This window comes from Hippocampus bargibanti, linkage group LG16 (genome assembly GCF_051943395.1).
Source record: "Hippocampus bargibanti isolate YZ-2025 linkage group LG16, ASM5194339v1, whole genome shotgun sequence".
Taxonomy (NCBI): domain Eukaryota; kingdom Metazoa; phylum Chordata; class Actinopteri; order Syngnathiformes; family Syngnathidae; genus Hippocampus; species Hippocampus bargibanti.
In genome coordinates, this window is record NC_142749.1 from 5,788,989 (window position 1) to 5,810,582 (window position 21,594).

The 21,594-nt window shown below is 41.5% G+C and overlaps 1 protein-coding gene across 2 annotated transcripts in view; it reads right to left on the reverse strand.

The window, feature by feature from the left end:
* spns2 (SPNS lysolipid transporter 2, sphingosine-1-phosphate) overlaps nucleotides 1–21,594 on the reverse strand; it is a 72,403-nt gene that overhangs the window by 47,794 nt on the left and 3,015 nt on the right. For both annotated transcript variants that reach the window (XM_089017342.1, XM_089017343.1), the window contains exon 2: nucleotides 12–77. In XM_089017342.1, the coding sequence (XP_088873468.1) occupies nucleotides 12–77 (66 nt within the window). The remainder of the gene's footprint in view (nucleotides 1–11; nucleotides 78–21,594) is intronic.

Genomic DNA, 21,594 nt, shown 5'->3' on the forward strand with positions numbered 1-21,594 from the left:
AGAACACATACCTGTTTGCAACAAGGCGACCACGCTGTCCGATACCTCAAAATCCTTCTGGATGTCAAGTGCGACACCTGCAAACAGGAGAGAGAAATTTCAATTCAATGCAGGGGCGCTCTTTCAATTATTTAGAAAAATGACACAACAAATACATTTGAATGATTATGATTGATAGGCAGCCAGTATAACCGGGCAGTAATAGCACTTCACTGATCAAGTGCTTCCATAATGGGCACAAAGATCATTAGCAGTAGCCTGTGTTAATTGAACAATTTGCATTTGAATATCGCAACACACAACGAGCCACCTCAGCAGGCACCTGCGTGAGGATTAAATATCACCGACCGCTCCGATACACCACACGAATGAAGAGCAGTGGTGTAACAGATTTGCAGTGTGAAAACCTGCAAGGCCTTAGAAGACATCTTGAGCCTGTTTCTGTGACCAAAGTACCCTATTTTCTGGTGTATAAAGTGCACCAAAGTATAAGGTGCACCCTAATGAATGGTGAATTTTCAAACTTTTTTCCATATATGCGTATAAGGCGCAGGGTCATCTTTTGAAGAAAATTAAGGCTTTTGGATTGGATTGGATATGCCTTTATTAGTCTCACAGTGGAGAAATTTACATTTCACAGCAGCAAAGTGATGAAAGGAATGAAAGTAGAAAGTGTGCCTTATATGCCAGAAAATACGGGACCTTTTTACAGAAATTCCCTTTGCATGGACTGCTCTAATTACACAATGACATGAACATCTCTTGACATGACATGCGTTTCTCGAAAAAATAATAATGAATAAACAAAAAAATAAATAATGGGCCAAATGTAACAACACGGAATACATGGTAGTTCATATCCAGAATATAACGATTCGAATATGCATCTTGATAATAAAGGTAAAATACAATTCAAAACTGGTATATTGTCAAGATGAATGATCCAAACTTTTCAATTCTGCCTTGTAAAGTCTCAATTATCCATTCATCCATATTGTCATCCACTTTATCAGCGCAGAGCGCCGATGCGTATGTCGAACTTTCGCGGCTTGGAATTGAAGCGGATTTACGAGGGACAAGAGATGTGAGACAATCTCTTTCGTTAATTGCTGCTACAGCTTCGTATTCGCTTTCAACATTTAGCTTGTAGCAGACGTGCGCATTTCACCATAACGTCCCTGATCCACTGGTGAAATGGACACTTTGTTCCTCTCCCTGTTTCATCATAGTACAGTAATAGGGTAGCGTCTACTTACGAACATTCAAGTTCGAACAACGGTACATCTGAACATTTTTGCATGTATGTTGGAAAATGTTTGCACAAAGATGCTGTAAATTAGATTTTGTATTGCGCGCCTTTTTCCGAGTAGTGCTTCTTTCCGCCTTCTCTCCCTCTCTCTGAAATACTATTTGTTGTATTCTCTCCAGTTGTACATGTACAGTACATATGTTTATAGAGCATATATCTTTTATTAAATGTTTATTTTTCAGTACAAACCAATACAGGTTGCTTAAAGGACAACCGACGTCTCCGGACAAGTTGTGTCCATAATTTGTAAAATGGCTTCAAATGACTTCTACTGAGCGTACTTTACAAAGATTCCACTGCATATAGCTATATTTTACGTCCAACTGAAAATACATTCTTGCAAGAGTCATCGCAATACAATGTGTGCAATGTTGTGTGCTTGGTAGTGCGCCTCTCCTTCACAACACAGCTGGAGATTGCAACACGACTGCCCAAAAATGAAACGGAGGCATGACTATGATTTTTTTTCTAAAAAGCTGGCAGTCCGTGATCTTTCCGACCTTGTACAATCTGACCTCAAAGCTCTTGCGTTGGAGTCTGCAATAAATTACTTTGAGGAGCGGCATGCAAATCGTCATCTGCGGAGAGAAGTGTTTAGGTTAACAACGGAGATCATCACCAAGTGGGTACTCGTGTTCCCTCGCGATGGTGCTGGCCCTGCTATTTTCAGCATAGGCATGACTTGCCGTCGTCAGCTGGGGGAAGACATCCTGTTTCAAAGAACATGTACCATATTCAGGCAGTGTCGCCGTATGTTCTTCCCAAGATGTGAATTCTTTACAAAGTAAATTTCGTACAGTACATTTTATTCGAAAAAGACGACCATATTTGGTCCCAGGCTAAACGGATCGAAACAAACAAATTTTATGCGACATTTACTTGAACATTCACCCAAGCCACTCTTACTGTGCATCTTTTCAAAATAATCCAATTTGGAGGAATGCGTATTCCATATGTCACAGTTTGCAAGGTGGTGATGGCGGGTGCGGATCCCATAAAGCAGGCAGGAGGGAGCAGGAGGTTGCTTGACAAATTGTATTAAAATAAAGGTCAGCAGGAACAAAATGTAAAACATCAAAATGATCTGAACGGAAAAAAAGTATCAAAAGCAAACCAAGTGTAAAAGTCCGCCAAGGTTAAACAAAGACATGCACAGCAGACATGTCTGCAATTGCAGACAAAGCATGCAACAAACAATGAACCGACACCGGAAGGTCGTGCCGGGAGTTCTTTTAAGTGTCACTGATTAAAACGACCAGCACCTGCGAGGCTGCAGGCAGGGCTGACGTCGCTACCCGTTGTTCGCCAATCCGAACGTGGCAGTCCGCCACTGATCGGGACGACCAGCACCTGTGCAGGTGCAGGCGGGGCCGACAGCGGCCCCCCCCCCCCCGTTGGTCGCCAACCAGATCATGACACCGTATTAGACCAGTGATTGACTTACTATTTGTTCATTAAACCTCAAGTGACTTTTTTTAACTCATTCACTGCAGAAATGTGTCTACTCTAGTGCCAGGTTTTTTGTCATTGTCACATGAATTGCACAGAATATTGAGTTTTATATTGAATTTTTCTACATAAACATTCAATACAGCATTAGAAACCTTAGATTCTCTTCTTTCATCAGAAAAACGAGTTAATTCCAAAATTATATGGGTCTGGAGTTATATGATCTTGAAATGAGGGCAGCTGTCCAAAATACAATGCAATACATACATATTGGTTTGTATAGCGATTTAACAATAACTGAAGCTGGAACAAAGCGCTACTATGGAAAAAAGGGAAATGCTACCCCCTTCTAGAAAATAATAAAACATGGCGAGAGGGCTGACCAGCTCATTATCGGCACCCATGCATGAAAAAAACAAAACCAGAACAAATTTGGGAATGGCGCACTACGTCATATTTTCAATTTGCGAATAAATTTGTGAATAGCAGTGAAGGAGTTAAAATATGTGCTCATGCTGTACAAGTAAAATAAAAAAAAACCTTTGTATAAATATTACTCAGATTTATTTATTATTATTATTAAATTGTTTGTTTGTTTGTGTGTATTTATTTGTCTGTTTATTTAAGGACACATTTAAATATAACCCCCAAAAAAATCTGTGTCAAATTTAGAAATAATCAGTGACGTGCAGTCAGGGGAGGCAGGTGAGGCCGTGCCTCACCTGTAATCATGGAAATATCAAATGAAAAAATAAATTAAACAGTTATATTTATTTAGTGATTTGTACTTTAAAGTTCTTTTCCATTTAACTTTTTTGTCAAAATCGCTAAATTTTCACATTTACCATTCAAATACTAAGTGGAGACGAGCGGTGAGGCAGCAGCCGGCTGAGCCTCACCATGGATTGCGCAATCACTATGCTAACTGTGCTGGCTTGCTCTGCAGTCAGACCGCATTGCTGTCCCTCTGCATATCGCTATTGAAGTGATCAAACACCTTTAGTATATGAACTAAATTTCTACAGTTTAGCTAGTGTATATAATCTAGAGCAGGGGTGTCCAAAATCGGACCTCGAGGGCCGCCGTCCTGCCTGTTTTCCAGCTCTCCCAGGAGCAACGCACCTGATTCAAATCATCAGGACCATTTTGATGCTGCTTCAGAGCTGGCTGATGAGCTGATCATTTGAATCAGGTGTGTTGCTCCTAGGAGAGCTAGAAAACAGGCAGGACAGCGGCCCTCGAGGACCGACTTTGGACACCCCTGATGTAGAGTCACATAAGTTAACTCTGTAGAGTTCATATGTTTGTAAATCTGACTGTCATGACGTCAGTGCCTCACCAGCCATGAACCTCACCGCACGTCACTGCATTTAATATTTTTGACTCTGGACTGGCACCCAATCATCCTTTTCAAGTGAAATGTACTTCATGAAATTTACTCTCAGGAGATCCATTTGAAATCATGTCACACTTAAAATGTGAAATTACAAGTTATATTGATTTTCTCCTGTGCAGCTCATGCACAGAATATCTTGAAGGGGTGTGCTTTTTTGCATTCAGGTCTTGCTACACCCTCCTAAAACAAAAGATGCTTAAATCTTTAGGACACACCGCGTATAATCCATGACCGACGGGGTTTAACTGACAAATTTGAAATTTGGAAGTCTACACAGCCTAAAAAGTGTGCAGCGGCACCTTCTTCGATTTATGCATGTGGGAGAATGTCCCCCCTGAGTGAATTAGTGAGTCTATTTTGGTAAACTTCTCTCACCTGCCACAATCTGGCCACAAACCCGACAGAGAATGAAAGAAAGGAAAGCTATAGTTAGACCTCAGACAGAACCAACTCGAGACGGGGAGGCTCAGGGATTAGATCAGATTCTATATGTTCTTTCTGTACACCTTTGATATACAGTAAAGTCTCGTTATATCGATATCGGATATATCGATAGTCCCGGTTATATCGATGCTATTTCTATGCACGCACGGAGAAAATTACATGCAAACAAGGTCGGATATATCGATAGTCCCGGTTATATCGATATTTTTTCGGACTCCCTTGAATATCGATATAACGAGACTTTACTGTAGTTAAGATTGATGCCCAGATATCTTGAGAAAATATATCTTTCTGGCTCATGATGATGACATCACGTTGTCGTCCATAAACATTGAACGCAGTAGTGTATCGCCGAGGAGACATCCAGTCACTACGGTATTTATCAGTCTAACCTCCCAAATTTATCTGAGCTCTTCAGTAATTAGGCCAGAAGAAGTATGTGATCTCGCCCGGGCATACGAGCAACCTCCCACGTGGGTGGGAGAGTTAAGCGTGAGGGCGTTGGGGGGGATTCCGACGCCAGATGGTGGAGTGTCTCTTTCAGACTCAATTTAAAATATGTGTGCGCCACATAGATAAACTCGAAGCACATATCTGCCCGAAAAATACAAGTAGAACCAATTTCATTGAAAGAAACCAGATCTGGGAGGGAAACAGAAACTCATACTAGATGCTGAATGCGCAGTCTTGATAACTTTTATTGAAACTTGTGACAAACATGACATCCAGCTGCTAAAGACACATTAATTTACGTGGTGTAAATCGTGTTTTTGCAGTCGATTCAAGGGCAGTGAGCTGTGTAATGAACTGTGCTAATCTGTAACAGATTGCAGGGAGCAAGTAACTCTGTGTTTGTGCGGCAGCCTATCAGACTATCATCTCGAGTTTTAGCCAGGTCCCAAAAAGCCCATCAAAAAAAACAAACATTATACATTTTGTTTGTCTTCTCCATTAATCAACTTGCTCTCTCCAAAAATGATGTCATCATTTTATTTGCAAAGGCTGCAGTGACTTTTTGGATGAAAAGCAACAGCGGATGACAACGGATGAATGCTACAATGTGTCTGATGATGAGGTAATACAAAGACGAACCTTTTAAACTGGCAAAGGAGAGAACTGTCGCCATGGCAATGTTGAGTACTCAAAAAAAGACAAAGGTCACATATCCGCACTGGAATTGAGGTGTCTCTTTTTGCAATGCTTTCCTTCCTTTCCGTTGAATCTTCAGCTTTCTTATTTTATCACCGCGGATCCACTCATTCCTGTTCAAAAGGTTATTTGGATGTCAAAAAGTGTGAAAATCCATCCTACTTTTTGACACATTCACAAATGGTATTAAATCACTGCAAATGTAACCTGTCTGACAAAGCTCATTAAAACAGTTAATTCGTTCCTCGGACCTCCTGGAGGGCGCGTGTGTGTGTGTGTGTGTGTGTGAGCATGACGCAAAGCAATAGCCATTGGAGGAATGCGGATCCTCCTGACTGAACACAGCTATATCAGCAGCTTCTATCTTCATTTACCGCAGCATTGTACAAGAACCAGCCAGCTTCAAGTCTGATGCAATAGTCTGGGTGCTCCGTTGATCATTAATGGGAAATAACAGACAAAATCCACATAAAACTTAACAGTTTTAACAGCCTTGTCTTTTCAGTCTTCTTAATTGTGGAGTTAATACTGACCCGTACAAACGATGTTAGGCCACAGTTTACTTTAGTTGGTTTCCTGATTTCTTCAGAATAAAATAGAATACAGTACACAGGAATGGCATTTAATTCAAGGAAGAAAAAAAAAACAGAAATTTGATGACCTGGATGAAGGAATTAATTTTCAATATGTGAGTGACTTCAAGATTAATGGAAGTGCAAACCCAGTTTATGCTAATAACTAGCTAGCGTAAAAATCCTCTGTGCATCTGACAAACGCAAATAATCTTCACTATGGCGTTTCAAGAACAATTTTGCCGCCGCGGTCTAACTCTAACCCTTTGGCAAAGTAACTTTTGAGTAGTGCACAGGAAGTGTAAACATTGTCCTCAATTAAGAAGAACCACGGTCACGACCTAACTGTTACAGACTGAATAGCGTGATTTCAATGTGCCTTCTTAAGTCTAAAGTGTCTTGCTTATTGCTCCCTTTCTGCCCTTTTTAACTACCATATTTTCCGGTGTGTAAGAAGTACCCAAAAGCCTTTATTTTCTTCAAAGGATGACCCTGCGCCTTATACTCAGGTGTGCCTTTTATGTGAAGTAACATTGAGCCACAACAGGTATCGCAACTCCTGTCAGCTTCTGACTCAATTTCCCCCTTAGAAGAAGTAGTGCATAACCTCAGCCTCTACTGTAGCTGCGCCTTATAATGTGTCTTATATTTGGAAAACTTTTATACGGTATATTTACAGTAAAGTCTCGTTATATCGATATTCAAGGGAGTCCGAAAAAATATCGATATAACCGGGACTGTCGATATATCCGACCCTGTTTGCATGTAATTTTCTCAGTGCGTGCATAGAAATAGTATCGATATAACCGGGACTATCGATATATCCGATATCGATATAACGAGACTTTACTGTATATATAATATTTGGAAAACCCTTTTCTTTCATTGAATGTGCGCCTTATAGTCCGCCTTAGTAGGACTAGCGCCTTAGACTATAGTCCTTATAGTCCGCCTTATACACCTGAAAATACAGTATTATGTTATTGTGCTTGTTCAGAAACACACATATTATGATTTTATAAGATCATTCAGTTGTAATTTAGATGCTTGATGAATCAGGGTTCATGTACGTTCAATTCGTATTACAGTATTTGTTTATTTTTTGGCGCCAGTATATTTTTTTTCATGGACAAGTGGAAGATTTTTTTTGAAATGTCACGAAATGTATAGAAAAAAGAAGCACATAAATAAATAAACAAACAAATAAATAAATAAATACATGAATAAATACATAAATACCGAAATACATACATAAATGCATACACATATATAAATACATTTCAAGTGAATCCCACAATGTCATGGATGACACTACCAGACAAAAAGGAAAAACAAAGGACAATTTGCTATTTTGAATTGACATACTAATACTGGTCAAATTCGCTATGAAACTCCAGGGCTGAAAATGAGTCCCACTGCCCTGCTTCAATGTGACCTTTCCTTAACAATTTGCCTGAGGTGATCCATCACTTTTGCACTGTAACTTTTGAAACCATGTTAGTGACCTTATTGTTTTGCTGGACTTGACGTAGTACGTTTTGACTCCCAGAACAGAACAGTCGACGCAGTGCAGCGCTGGCACTTATTCAATCCTCTCATCAAGTCTGTCTTTGTGACCCGTTTTTCAGTGATTGGAAATCACACGCAAATTGATAAATACACCACAAATGCTGAATGTGAAATGCCATTAACACGTGCTCTCTGTTATTTTTCGTTTTGTTGTAAAATCACACAACAGGCGACGCGAAAATCAGTAGGATGCTCATTTTACAGTAGATCCCCCGCAGAGACTGAATGTCCAGTCTATTTCTGCCCAGAGAAAGTAGGTGAGAAGGACATAGAAAATAGCCTGTCCTATTTAAGAGCGGTGTTATGCATAAATAAATAGGTGATGTCCTTAAAAAGTCAGTCAGCGTGAGTGAAGCATTTTTTCCACTTGTTTGCATTTATCTCATGAAATAGGGGCGTGCTCCTCTATCCCCTAATTTTACTGTCACAGCATGTGTATTTGTGTGCGTATGTGCTTGTGTGTGTGTGTGTGTGTGTGTGTGTGTGTGTGTGTGTGTGTGTGTGTGTGTGTGTGTGTGTGTGTGTGTGTGTGTGTATAGTTGTGTGTTTGTGTGTTTATGTATGTTTATGCGTGTTTAAGTGACGAGGAAGTAGTGGATGGAAGTCATTCATTCTGGCCAGGTTCTGGAGTGCGGCGGTAAACCGCCGTGCTGATGTGGCTCCATCCTCCCCCACCCCCTTCCATTCTGGCAAAAAGGGGTGATCACTCAGTCAGTATAAATAGTCAGTGAGAGACCAAAGCAGGGAATATAATGACCGAGGAGAAAGTGCATGTTTAGGTTTGTTCTGGGTTTGATCAGTTTTTAGATGCGCGCATGAGATAGACGCTGCGAGGGAAAAACAAAGTGCAGAACCAAGCCGCCATAAAGAGCGGTTCAGACTGAAGTGAAAAGAAGTCGACCGCAAAAATGTCCCGTTGTGGATGGTGGGCTCCTGACCGACTGTTCTCCTCCTTTGCCATGTGGCCACAGTGGGCGAGGAAGCCAGTTTTTTTCTCCTCTCATTTCATTTTTTTCCTCTGTCACACAGAAAGGAAATGTACTGCAGATGTCTGAGAAAGAGTGAGGACTTGGCTTCACGGTCAGGCTACAGTGCATGTTGAGGTGGATTCTTCCCCCCACCAAAAAATAACAAGAGGTAGAAACTATTCAGCGTTGAGTGAAAATATGTGTCCTCTTGTATCATACTTGAGAAAACCCTTTCAATCAATCACAAGCATTTTTACAGGATGTGAGACATATTGTGAAGGAGATACTGTATTTATATGCATGTCTTTAAACTTATCACAATAAAAATATGTGACATTTTCATATCCTATCTATCCATCTATCCCATTCATCCATCCTATCCATGCATCCATTTACCCCATCCATCAATCCATCCACCCCACCCCAACCATCAATCCATCCATCAACCCCATCCATTCATCCATTCATCCATCCACCCCATCCATCCATCCACCCCGACCATCCATCCACCCACCCCACCACATCCATCCATCTATCCATACACCCCATCTATCCATCCATCCGCCCCACCCCATCCATCAATCCCTCCACCCATCCATCCACCCCACCCCATCCATCCATCCACCCATTCATACATCCATCAATCCTTTCACCCCACCCCACCCCATCCATCAATCCATCCACACATCCATCCATCTACCCATCCATCCTTCCATACACCCCATCCATCCATACACCCCAACCATCCATCCATCTACCCCACCACAACCATCCATCCACCCACCCCATCCATCCAACCACCCCATCCATCCACCCCACCCCATCCATCCACCCACCCATTCATACATCCATTTACCCTATCCACCCCACCCCATCCATCAATCGTTTCACCCCACCCCACCCCATCCATCAATCCATCCACACATCCATCCATCCATCCACCCCACTCCATCCATCTATCCATCCATCTACCCATCCATCCTTCCATACACCCCATCCATCCATCCATCCACCCCAACCATCCATCCATCTACCCCACCACATCCATCCATCCACCCACCCCATCCATCCAACCACCCCATCCATCCATCCGCCACACCCCATCCACCCATCAACCAATCCATCCATCCATCCCCCTGTCCATCCATCCATTTACCCCATCTATCAATCCATCCATCAATTTACCCCATCCATCAATCCATCCACCCCACACCATCCATCAATCCAGCCATCTACCCATGCATCCTTCCATACCCCCCATCCATCCATCCCCCATCCATCCATCCACCCTACCTCATGCATCCATCTACCCCATCCATTTAGTCATCCACCCCACCGCATCCATCAATCTATCCACCCACCCATCCATCCACCCCACCCCATACATCCACCCATCCATCTATCCATCCATGTACCCATCCATCCCATCCACCCATGCATCAATCCAAACTAAAAGCATGTGCACAATGGATGGATGGATCAACCGCAACAAAAAATGAACTGAACAGCGAACCATGATCTAGCTACAGTGTTGTGCTATTTGGTTATTAACAACATAACCAATCCTAAAACACAGCACCGCCCTCCAGTCTTACTCAGGAATCTGCAGTCATTCTAATGATCAAAGCTTGATATTGTCTGAGGCGGTCATCACACTAACACTGTATTTATGACAGTTTAACTGTTGCAAAATCTCATTAATGGCTTATATGTTTTCCAGCTTCACCACTTTGATTCATAGTCATTTTTAAACTAAATTTCCTTTTGCTAATCAAAAGGTTTTAATTCAGCTCTGGTGCTGCAGAGCATTAGTCCCAGCCTGTACGTGCTTAATATTTGATGGCTGTCAGGGTAATTCACAGTGACGCACCACAAGAGCAGACTGAACCTATAGGTTTTCAATAATACATTTTGTGGTGGCAGCTCACATGTTCAGGAGATTGTGCATTAGATGGGATGGAAAAAGGGGCAGCGAAGCGAGCCAAAGGTATTTGAGGGGTGATGAGTTGACTGACAAGCAAGGTGGTCAATCCAGCCAAGGTTGAGTTGCGCACCCTTTCTGTATTCCTCGGAGACACTGGTTTAAATTTCTGCTTGAGGATGAGCGTGCAAAGTGAGGTATAGTTTAGGGGTGTGAGAAACTATCCGTTGCTTATGTTGTAACAAAATACTGCATTTTCCAGTGAATAAGGCGCATCCAAAAGCCTTAGATGACCCTCCAATTTATATGCCAGCGCCTCTTATATGTGAAGTAATATTGAGCCACAACAGGAAGAAAACAGTCAAGAAAAACAAAATGTGTTTATTTCAGAAAAATGTACGGCCAAAATATTCCATGAAAGCCTCAAAGGAACATAAAGGTTTTAAAGAAGAAAGATTGGTAATCTCTGAAAATTATATTTATTATTATATTGTGATAAATTGATAAAATCCTGGAATATTTTTAGCTCATAAAAATGGAGAAAATACCCCACATTATACTATGATGCAATTTCTATTTTCGCATAAAAAAAACAAAATGATGGCAAAATTTTACCTTCCCTTTAGCGCAGCATGGTCTAATGTGTACATAATGTAACCCCAGCCTCCACTGTACCGCTTTCTAATGTGGTATGCCTTATATATGGAAAACCTTTGAAACATGTCATTCATTGAAGGTGTGTCTTATAGTCTGATGCGCCTTATATGTGGCAAATGTTTGAAAATACACCATTCATTGGGGGTGCGCCTTATAGTCCAGTGCCCCTTATACACCGGAAAATACGGCCATTAATATGCTATACGTTAGCCCATCTTTTGCATATTGCATTGTCTGTAAGCATTAAAGGACAACCGACATCAGTTTTTGTTTCCTAACTGACATCAGAAAAACGCTTTAGAACATCTAAAATACCCAAAACACGCTGTATGATATTTTTATTCAAATGCAAAACACCAATAAAAATGACTTAAAGTGTCCAAAATCTGCAAAAAAATTGGGCATTTTCAGAAAGTCCCACGCCCAGTTCGTGACGTCACGCCACAACGTCTTGCATTGCTGGAGAATCAAAACAATGGCTTCAGATTCGGAGAATATGCTTTCTTTTTACTCGTCCAATTATGAATATGATTCAAATAGTTCTGAAGAGGAAAGCATACATGTTTGCAATCGATTAAAGAATTTATTTCGTGCCATTTTGAGGCAACATTGGGGGGAAATGTATCACCCAAAAAGAGGCAGAAAATGGCGTCCAAGCTCCTGTGAGGAATTAATCAGCCCGTTTCCACATGCTGATAAATTCCTTCCATGGAGCTTGGTCGCCCTCTTCTGGCGGCTTTTTGGTGCAACACGAGGTTTTCAGACCAAACAAGTACAGCAAAATACATTGACGTGATAGAAGGACTGCAACAATGTGTCTTTTTTCGGTCAGGCGCGTTCCTTCAGTGACGTCACGTACGGAAACAAGACTTCCTGAATGTTCAGTGCGAGTCTTAAAACTTAAAATATAGCTATATGCGGTGGAATCTTTGTAAAATACACTCAGTAGAACACATTTGAAGCCATTTTACAAATTATGGACACAACTTGTCCGGAGACGTCGGTTGTCCTTTAAGCAAAGTGATGTGGTTAAATGCACAACAATATGTTTATGTTTAATTTGATACTCATTCATATTTAGAAGCCATTTTGCAGTGCGGTCCGACATCAAATTTCAATTTGTCATGCTGGTGTTGCGCAACCCTGCCATCATAATGCAAAATACAAATCTCTTTGTATTCATGGTGCTGTGAAAACCGTGGCAATTGAAAAGCAGCAATATATCATCCGGTTTTATTGTGACTCGGTTTAAAGCTCAGGCGAAATCAATCATGTAAATGTTATGTACATGAGTATCCGTGTGCAAACAGCAGCCACCTGGATGGTGTTATCACATCCGGATGAGGAGAAGCCTGATGAGATTTTTCATATCAGTGAAGTCATCATATAGCATTTGTGATGTTTTACTTTCCTCGCTTCGATTTAAGCGCAGGAATTAGCGATGGGTGGTATTCTGTCATTAGTTTGTCTATGCGCAGCCAAGATAAAGTTTAGTTCGATTTCTGTGCTTAGTCGTTTTCATTAGCATAACACCGCTTTAATTATCAACGGATTAGGATGTGTGTATCTTTCCAATGTGAAAATAACCTATATCCGATGTCTTCTCAATTAAAACACACTGTGAGTCTTTCTTTGGCTCTTATATTATCCACAGGTTCGTTGGGCCTTGATACTGTGTTGACATCAGTGGTGGACCGTCAGGGCCTGCAAAGCCTTCTCTGTCAGACTTCTCTATCAGACTGATATTAATTGTATTTTGTCCATGAATCCTTATTAGATAATTCTGAATTGTCTTTCAGCGTCCTTTCATTGCTTTTCCCCTGTTGTGCCGCTTCCAGATGTGTGCTTTTGTATTTAAGCATATAACCAATCACATTTCACCCATTTGTTACGAGGGTCTGAAATCTACCTGGACGCCTTCACAATCAGTTCTGCGGGCCCTGTAGCATAACAATAAATGTTGTTGAAATTGTTGCTTTAACCAATCCGATTTCGAGTTGGCAACCCAAAAGGGGTATCAGCGCCTTCTTGCAAGCATAGATAAACGCCGGAGTTTTCGCAAGCTATAATTGTGTAACTGGCCAATCATAGTTTGCGAAAATTGCTCTTATCACTAGCCGCTAGTGACAAGAGCATACTGGCCAAAGTTGGCACACTGAATCGGTAACAAGCTGCATAAGCAAATATATTAGTGATTTAAAAGTGTTTTTTGTCAACCCACAATGGCTGAAGGAGTGGAGGAAAATGGATTTGGTAGCAGATTTACTGTCAATGCCGTTTTCAAGATGGACTTTTCGAGAAAAGATCGACATTATTAAGAAAGGTCGCACAGTTATTTCCTGGCTAACGGTAGCTTCTAGTGGACCAGTAGTAAATTACGCCACACTTTTTACAGTTGCCACTGTGGATTGATTCAGACACTACTGAAGGCCCAGCTCTGAAATGCACGGCTCGCTACTTCATTGTATGTGAGGAACGGGACAAAGATAGGAATGGGACTATTAAAATTCTATTAAATTTAGCAATGAAATGGCTGCAACCATAAAATATCAACTCAGGTATAGTCATTTGAAAAAAAAATGTTTTTTAAACATTTCTTTTAGGAAGTTATTTTATTTAATTTTAGTCTGGAAAAAGACAAGACATATCATATATCTTTTTAATCAGCATAGACCATCAAACATAAAATGCAGCTTTGGTTTTTGTACACTGGAATGCCACTATGTCTGCAAAATAAGAACACTACTTTCACTCGGGTACATCAAAAAGGATTCCCCACGGATAACCATAACGACTACATTTTGGTCATAACTAATAACATATCTGCCATTCCCATCTCATGTAATTTCACTAAGTGTAGAGATTTATTTTTACTTGTGAAATTCTGAGATAAATATGCGAGTGAAACGTGTTATTACTATGACCAGACTTCCGTCTGGCTTTTTATCAAAATCATACACACAAACACATTTATACCACACGAGAAGCTGTCAAAGTGACTTGTGGAAAATGACAACTGTTTAATCACGGTCTAGATTTCACGAACAGTAATTTTAAGAAACTTGATTTAAATCAAGTAGACGCAAGACAGTTTAGCTCAGATTACTGGATTAATCTTTCCTAAATTCTTTTGCCTCATATTACTTCCTCCACTATTTCATGAGATGAGATGAGATAATCTCTATTTGTCTCACACGGGAGAAATTCCTAATTCACAGAAGCAAAGTTATGAAAGGAAGAGGAAAGGAAAAAGAAGAACAACAAAATATAGGAGCTGCTGTAAAGGCTGCACCTTGAAGTCAAAACGACAAAAAAACAAAATAACAAATAATATGACACAACACACTAGACACAGACAGTCATTCAATCTTAAGCAATTTTCTGCACCCTCTTTGTTGTATGATGCAGTTCTAGATATTTTTTTTACTCAAATTCACATTCAAATAAGGCCTTCTTTGGATTGGATGTATACCTTTATTCGTCTCTCAGTGGAGAAATTTACATTTCACAGCAGTTATGTTATGAAAGGAAGAGGAAAGGAAAGAAGTAGAAAAACAAAATACAGGAGCTGCCGGAAAGGCAGCCACTGTTGCGGTGCCATCTTGAATTAAAAAAAATAAATAATAATAACATGACAACACAAATACAGAATTCATTCTTCAGCACTTGCTATACACTCTTTGTGACATGAAGCAGTTCTTGATGAAAGTATTCAAGTATTTTCTAAAGATCCGTTGGCCCCCCGACATATATAATCTTACCATGATTTCTTTAAAAATTTGAATGACATTATTTATGGCTCAAATATGAATCAGATCAAAATAAGTGATCATGTGTCTACATTATCACGTGTATGCCAATGTAATCTGCATGAACTCTATATGTGCAATTGTGACCAAGGATTACCAAAAAGATCGAAAGGCCTGGACTAACCCCCTATCCCACCAAGCACTGTAGTAAAAATCCTAATGCAGTCTCATATACCACTGACATCATGACACTTGGATATCAACAAACCAAACGTTAAAAAAGAACGATGCTGAAACTCGAGAGGTGCGAAGGCATAACAACTGTCTCATATGAACTATTACGTAATCCCTCTGCTGAGCTGTTGACACTATCACATGTAAATGGGGGGAGAATGATTATTGTTTATTTCTGAAGTGTGGCTTTTCAAATACAGTGATACTGTAAATAAAGAGCCTGGGTGAGATTATAGCAGATATGAGCATATGAAAAATCATAAACATACAGTACTGGATGAGATTGTTGTAACTAACCAGAGCTGTGTTTTCACAGCTACTGGTCATAACTACTCAACACCGAATTACAACTTTGGCCCTTCCCTAAAACGCAAATGTACAAAAACGAAACAACCTTAACAAAACCTCAGTTTCTTCATGATGCAAACTGACAAAGAAGGCCATGGAACCAACTGAATTGTTCATGATCGGTTAATCGATTATGAACCCGTCTCTTGTGTATAAATTAAGCCTTTTGATTGTGTTTCTATATAATTCTCATCTATGGCACAGAGCCTCTGAGTTATAAATGATCAAGGTCAAAATCTCAATCTCCTCGATGTGCCTGCATGGGATTTTCTAAATCCGTCAAAGTCAGCCCCCCACACCCTAAACCACAGGTGTCAAAGTCAAGGCCCGGGGGCCGAATTTGGCCCGCCACCTTATTTCATTCGGCCTGGGAAAACAAATCAAGCATGTCAAGTGCCATGATGCTTGCTAAAGCCCGAACCCAAATTTAAAATTGTCCCATGTAAACCAACAATAACAGTCATTATTTTTTACTTCAAATTTGAAAACTAGATCGTCATTAATTTGTTATGCCTTCTACATGTAATATGTGGAGGGGATTAAATCATTCAAATGGCTACCCAAAATTCATGACAGCCCCCGAGAGGCAACCGTAACTATAATGAGGCCCGTGGCAAATGAGTTTGAGACGCTTGCCCTAAATAGTTTGAATGGATGTCCTATGATTGGGTGTCAACAGTTTATTAAGCATGCATCCGTCCACTCATTCATTTATTGATCCGTTTTATCCCGACACGGGTCGACGGGGATGATGGAGCCTTTCCCAGCCATCTTCAGGCAGTAGGCAGGGGACATCCCGAACTGGTTTCCAGCCAATCAACACACAGAGACAAACGACCGTTTGTGGACACACTCAGACGTCAGGGAATTTTCAATCAGACTCCCATGCATGATTTTGGAATGTGGGAGGAAATTGGAATACCCAGAGAAAACCCACGCAGACATGGAGGGAATGTAAACTCCACACAGAAAGATCCAGAGCTGGAATTGAACCTCTGCCCACACAAGGTTACTATCGTTAAGTTATTTATTCATTCAAAACACCTTCTGGTTTCTGGTTTGAAGCAACAATCTGACGGAATGGAATGCAGGGAGTGCATATTTGAGGCGGCATGACAGTGTGTCTTCCACAGCCATGTTCTGAACGCATCGGCTATCCCTCCAGTTTCTGCCGCCTGCCAGCAGGTAAGCACCACAATCTTCCCAGATAATGAAGCAGTTACACTTTTGATGTTGGGAGAGAATGAAGGATAGCTTGGATGGTAGGGAGCTGGGCAAATCCTTCTACTTCTGACTCATCTTTGCTTCCCACTCCAACATGCCTTGAAATCTGGACTTGGCACCACCTTACCGTATTTAGCTCATTGCCCGCGATCCCCAACACGCTCGGTGGAGGAGGCACAGGCAAACAAACGATACCACTTTGCTGTTATTGCCACACGTCCTCCCCATGATGACAAGGGAGGTTGGTGATTATCGAGCTGCTGCTCGCTATCTTTGCATGTCAAAGATCAACAGGCAGCTTGAGCAAGCTGTTGACTTGACAAGCTACTGGACTCTACAAAGATAAGAACCAGATGAGAAGTTTCATGACAAGACCTTGTTGTTGAAACAGTCACCTAAAGGCCATTAACAAAATGTCACTTTCATATCGGTTTCCTTTTCGCCACGCCGCTGATATGGTTTATGGTCCTTTTACAATCTTTTTCTACCCTAGGAAAACAATACGGTGCCCTTGAAAAACAACCAGGGTGCAGTAACAGAACCTCTTTGTCTGACTGTTGATGACTTTTTTTCAACTTCCATTGCTGGATCATGTTTGTAGGGCATTTTCAGACTACTTGGCCACAGGTTAACATATATGGGTTACTACTCCGAATAAAATAATACTATTGATTCCTTTCTGAGGGTGGCCTGGTAGTCCATTGGTTAGCCTGCCGACTTCACAGTGCAGAGATTGTGAGTTAAAATTCACTTCCCTGTGTGGAGTTCACATGTTCTCCCCAGGCCTGCATGGTTTTTCGCCGGGTTTCCTCCCACATTCCAAAAAAAAAAAACATGCATGGCAGTCTGGTTGAACACGCCAAATTGTCCCTTCGTGTGAGTATGAGAGTGGTGATTGGTTGTCTCTGTGTGCCCTGCAATTTTCCGGCAACCGATTCAGAGTGCCCCCGCCTCATGCCCGAAGATGGCTGGGATAGGCTCCAGCACCCCCTGTGACCCTAATTTAGGATTAAGCGGTCTGGAAAATGGATGGATGGATATCCCTCTGTGTGAGGTTTGCATATTTTCCCCTGAATGGTTTTTCTCTGGGCGCTCCGGTTTTCTCCCAAATTTCGAATACACACATGGCAGATTAATGGAACACTCTTAATTCTGTCCCCAGGTTTGTGTGTCCCGCCTACACCCTGAAGACATATTAGAAGTGGATTGGAAAATGGATGGAATGATGAACGGATGGATCAATTAACTCATTCCCTGCCATTCACAAATTTATTCGGGAATTGAAAATGTGACAGAGAGCGCCATTCGCGAATTTGTTCGGGTTTTGTTTTTTTCTTGTTTGGGTGCTGATAAAGCACTGGCCATGGCATCTGGCAATGTTTCTTCTTTTCTTGGAGTGGACACATTTTTGCACATGTCTGGTGGTGAATGAGTTAAGGCATTTTAGTATGATAGTGAAAAGTATTGGTCACCAATGAATTAATTTCCACCGGGTGAATTTTTCAATTTGCTGTCGACTGAAAAAGACACATAGGTCAGGGCTCAGGTAACAAACCAATCATGCCTCAATTCAGAAAATAGGGGAGCCGGGATTGGTCGTTACTTGAGCCCTGAGCAACTGTAACATCATTTTCGGTTGACAAAAATGTGTTTACTGCATAGCTCATATTCCCCAAAACAGAATCAGATCGTCGTCTTTAGACGAGTAGAGGCACATAGAACATATTACTATTCAGAATATTCCTCTTTAACATTATAAAAAGGAGCTGAAACCATCATTTGAAAGGATGACGTAATTGGAAAGAGCCAGGCATTAGATTCAAAGCAACAACACCATTACCGGAGTCCCCTATATCTTTTTAATTCCCTCTGCTGTTCCAACTCAAGTATAATCTCTTTAATGTGTTGCTGGAAAAGAAAATGAAACAAGCCCAAGCAAGAAGGCCCACGACACAGTTTACATTCATCCGCAACGTCAAATTGACTGATATCTGCCATGACGTAACGGCGAAAGCGAGTAAAGTCACCGACATCTACTTTTCTATATTTTTCCTTAATTCATTGCAGACACCTTCGCTTTCCTCACTTCCCTCCTTCTCAAAGCACCGTGGAACTGAAACTTTACTGAACTCTGAGCACTTCCACGCCAGACTGTCGTGGCGAGTGACATCAGAGAGGAAATCATGTAGCGGCGAAGGAAACACATGCCGCATTTACCCCTGTAACCACACTGACTGTAAACGCTCGAGCGCCAGAGGTGTGAGCCAGTATGGATTGCGGATGATAATGAGAAAAAGGACTAAGCTACACGGATGTCAGACTGGTCGTATTGTCACATCTTTGCGACTGCGTGACAAAGAGCGGCCACCCTTAAGAGGATTATCACCACGTGCTCATCTACGTCTAAGATGCAACTTGCTCGAGAGGATGCATCTTTGTTTTGGGGCATTCCTGGACTGACAGCTTGACAGTATGCATGATGCAAGCATTAATCTGTAGCCTATCGCCTCCCCCATCATGTGATTATCTTGCAGCCCTCAAATTACCACTTTGTCAGAGAGTTGGGGGGGTGTCGAAGATAAAAGAGATCAAGCTTGACTTACTGATCAAGCAAATAACTTTAAGTGCCGAGCGTCTGCCTCACATATCCTCATATTCTGTGAGAAACACTTAATCCTCCTCTTTATGATAAGCTCTAGGGATGTCTGCCGTGAGACCGACTGTAGGATTTAAGGTTTCAAAGACACTTCAAATTCAATTAAAGTCTATGGCTCCCAAACTTGAATATTTCTTTGCAGAAAAAGTACATTGAAATGTGTCCACGTTCCAATATTTTTTTTTTTCATGGGGGGGTTAAAATTGCATTCGCAATAGCTGTGTGTATCGTACATGGAAATTCCTTCCTCCTTCCTCAAGAAAACAGCCTCATATGTCGCAGTGCCGGACACTGCAGCCTTGTCTGCGTCATAGCCTCAGTCATAAAAAGGAGCGTTTGGGCACGGCGCGGCGTCAGGTCCAAGAGTCAGCTGATCTTAAAGGAAAATGGCTATTGGCATTTACTTCCTTGTACATTCAGGAAATCTAGTTCATGGTTTGTTTAAATTATAATTGTTTGTTTTGAAAGGGTTCATGTAAAATTTCATCCACAAAAAGATGTAGCCATATTTGATTTCGGTCTGTGGTCTCATCTGCTACTATTATAATGTTGAAACAACTTTTGAGAAAATTGCGAATCATTCAACTCCTGTTTCCATGTCATGATAAAACAAAAAGCTGCCTGAATGAATCGTACCAAAGAGGAAGTCTGCATGGACGTACACTAGAATGACTGTTGATGGCGGAACAATGTTCCACAGATGACATCACATCGCCGTTTATTAGACATTTTTGTGTGCCGGTTTCAGCTGACACACGAGATTAGCCGATCGATTGAAGTCTTTGACAACACAGTGTATCATTGGATGCAATTTTCACATCGTTGTGGAGAAGCAGACCAGCTCTGGTGTCTGGGATGGTAACACTCCGTTCTCATTGACAATGCTTTATTGATCCACACACAAGCAACACATACGACAGTCATGGCTGTCGGTACAAAGACCTTTTGACGTTCAGGAGAAGGGGTGGTATGGTGAGGAGGAGGGGGCGTGGCATTACTTCGACTTCATGCTGCCTGCATTGGACATCTACTTTCTTCTGACGGCCCTCTATCCACTGCCCCCTCCTGGGCTCACAACTACCCTCATCCATTCATCCCGGCAAGGGTGGTCGGGTGCAAAGGGGGAGAACCATTTATTCTGGGTCTTTGCTTTCTGTGGGTGTGCACTCATGCCTGCTTAATGGACATTAAGATCTGCGATTTTGGATTAGGTACCTGCTACTGAGCAGGGGTGAGAAAGACTGCAGGAAACAGACCTGCAGAAAGCAAAGAGGATGAATAGAAAAGATGAAAACGTAAACTGAAGGCTCAGGGCCTGAAAAGGTGGATTTGTGTGTGTATTTTTGTGTGCGTGTGTGTGGGTGTAATTTTTACTTCCAACACAATCTAAGAAAAGGAAGCAATTTCCCCCTGTCAAGGGTTACCAGAATAAGTCACTCTTGTGCTATGTTTGGCACAATATTTACACTGGACCTTCCTTATGCAACCAACCCGTTGGGTGGGCCATCCACCATTTAAACCTCCATCCAGTTTTACCCACTCAGTCATCCAGTCGCCACGATCATCTTCGAAGAAAGTTACTATAGAACAGTGGCGTGGCAGTGGATTTTATCGCTAGGCCTTCAGTAGCGCTATGTCTGAATCAATCCAGAGTGAAAAAAGTGTGGTGTGATTTACTACAAGTCACTAGGGGGTTCTATTAGCCAGTAATAACTGACCGACATTTATTAATGATGTCTATTTTTTCTTGAAAGTTCCGTCTTGAAAATGGCTCTAACAGTAAATCTCCAGCACAATCAATTTCTTCTCTTCCTTCAGCCATTGTGGGTTGACAAAACTGCTTGTAAACCAGTACAATATACCATATTTGCTTATGTAGCTTGCTACCGATACAGTGTGCTAGCTCTGGCCAGTATACCCTTGTCACTAGCGGCTTGTGATCAGAGCAG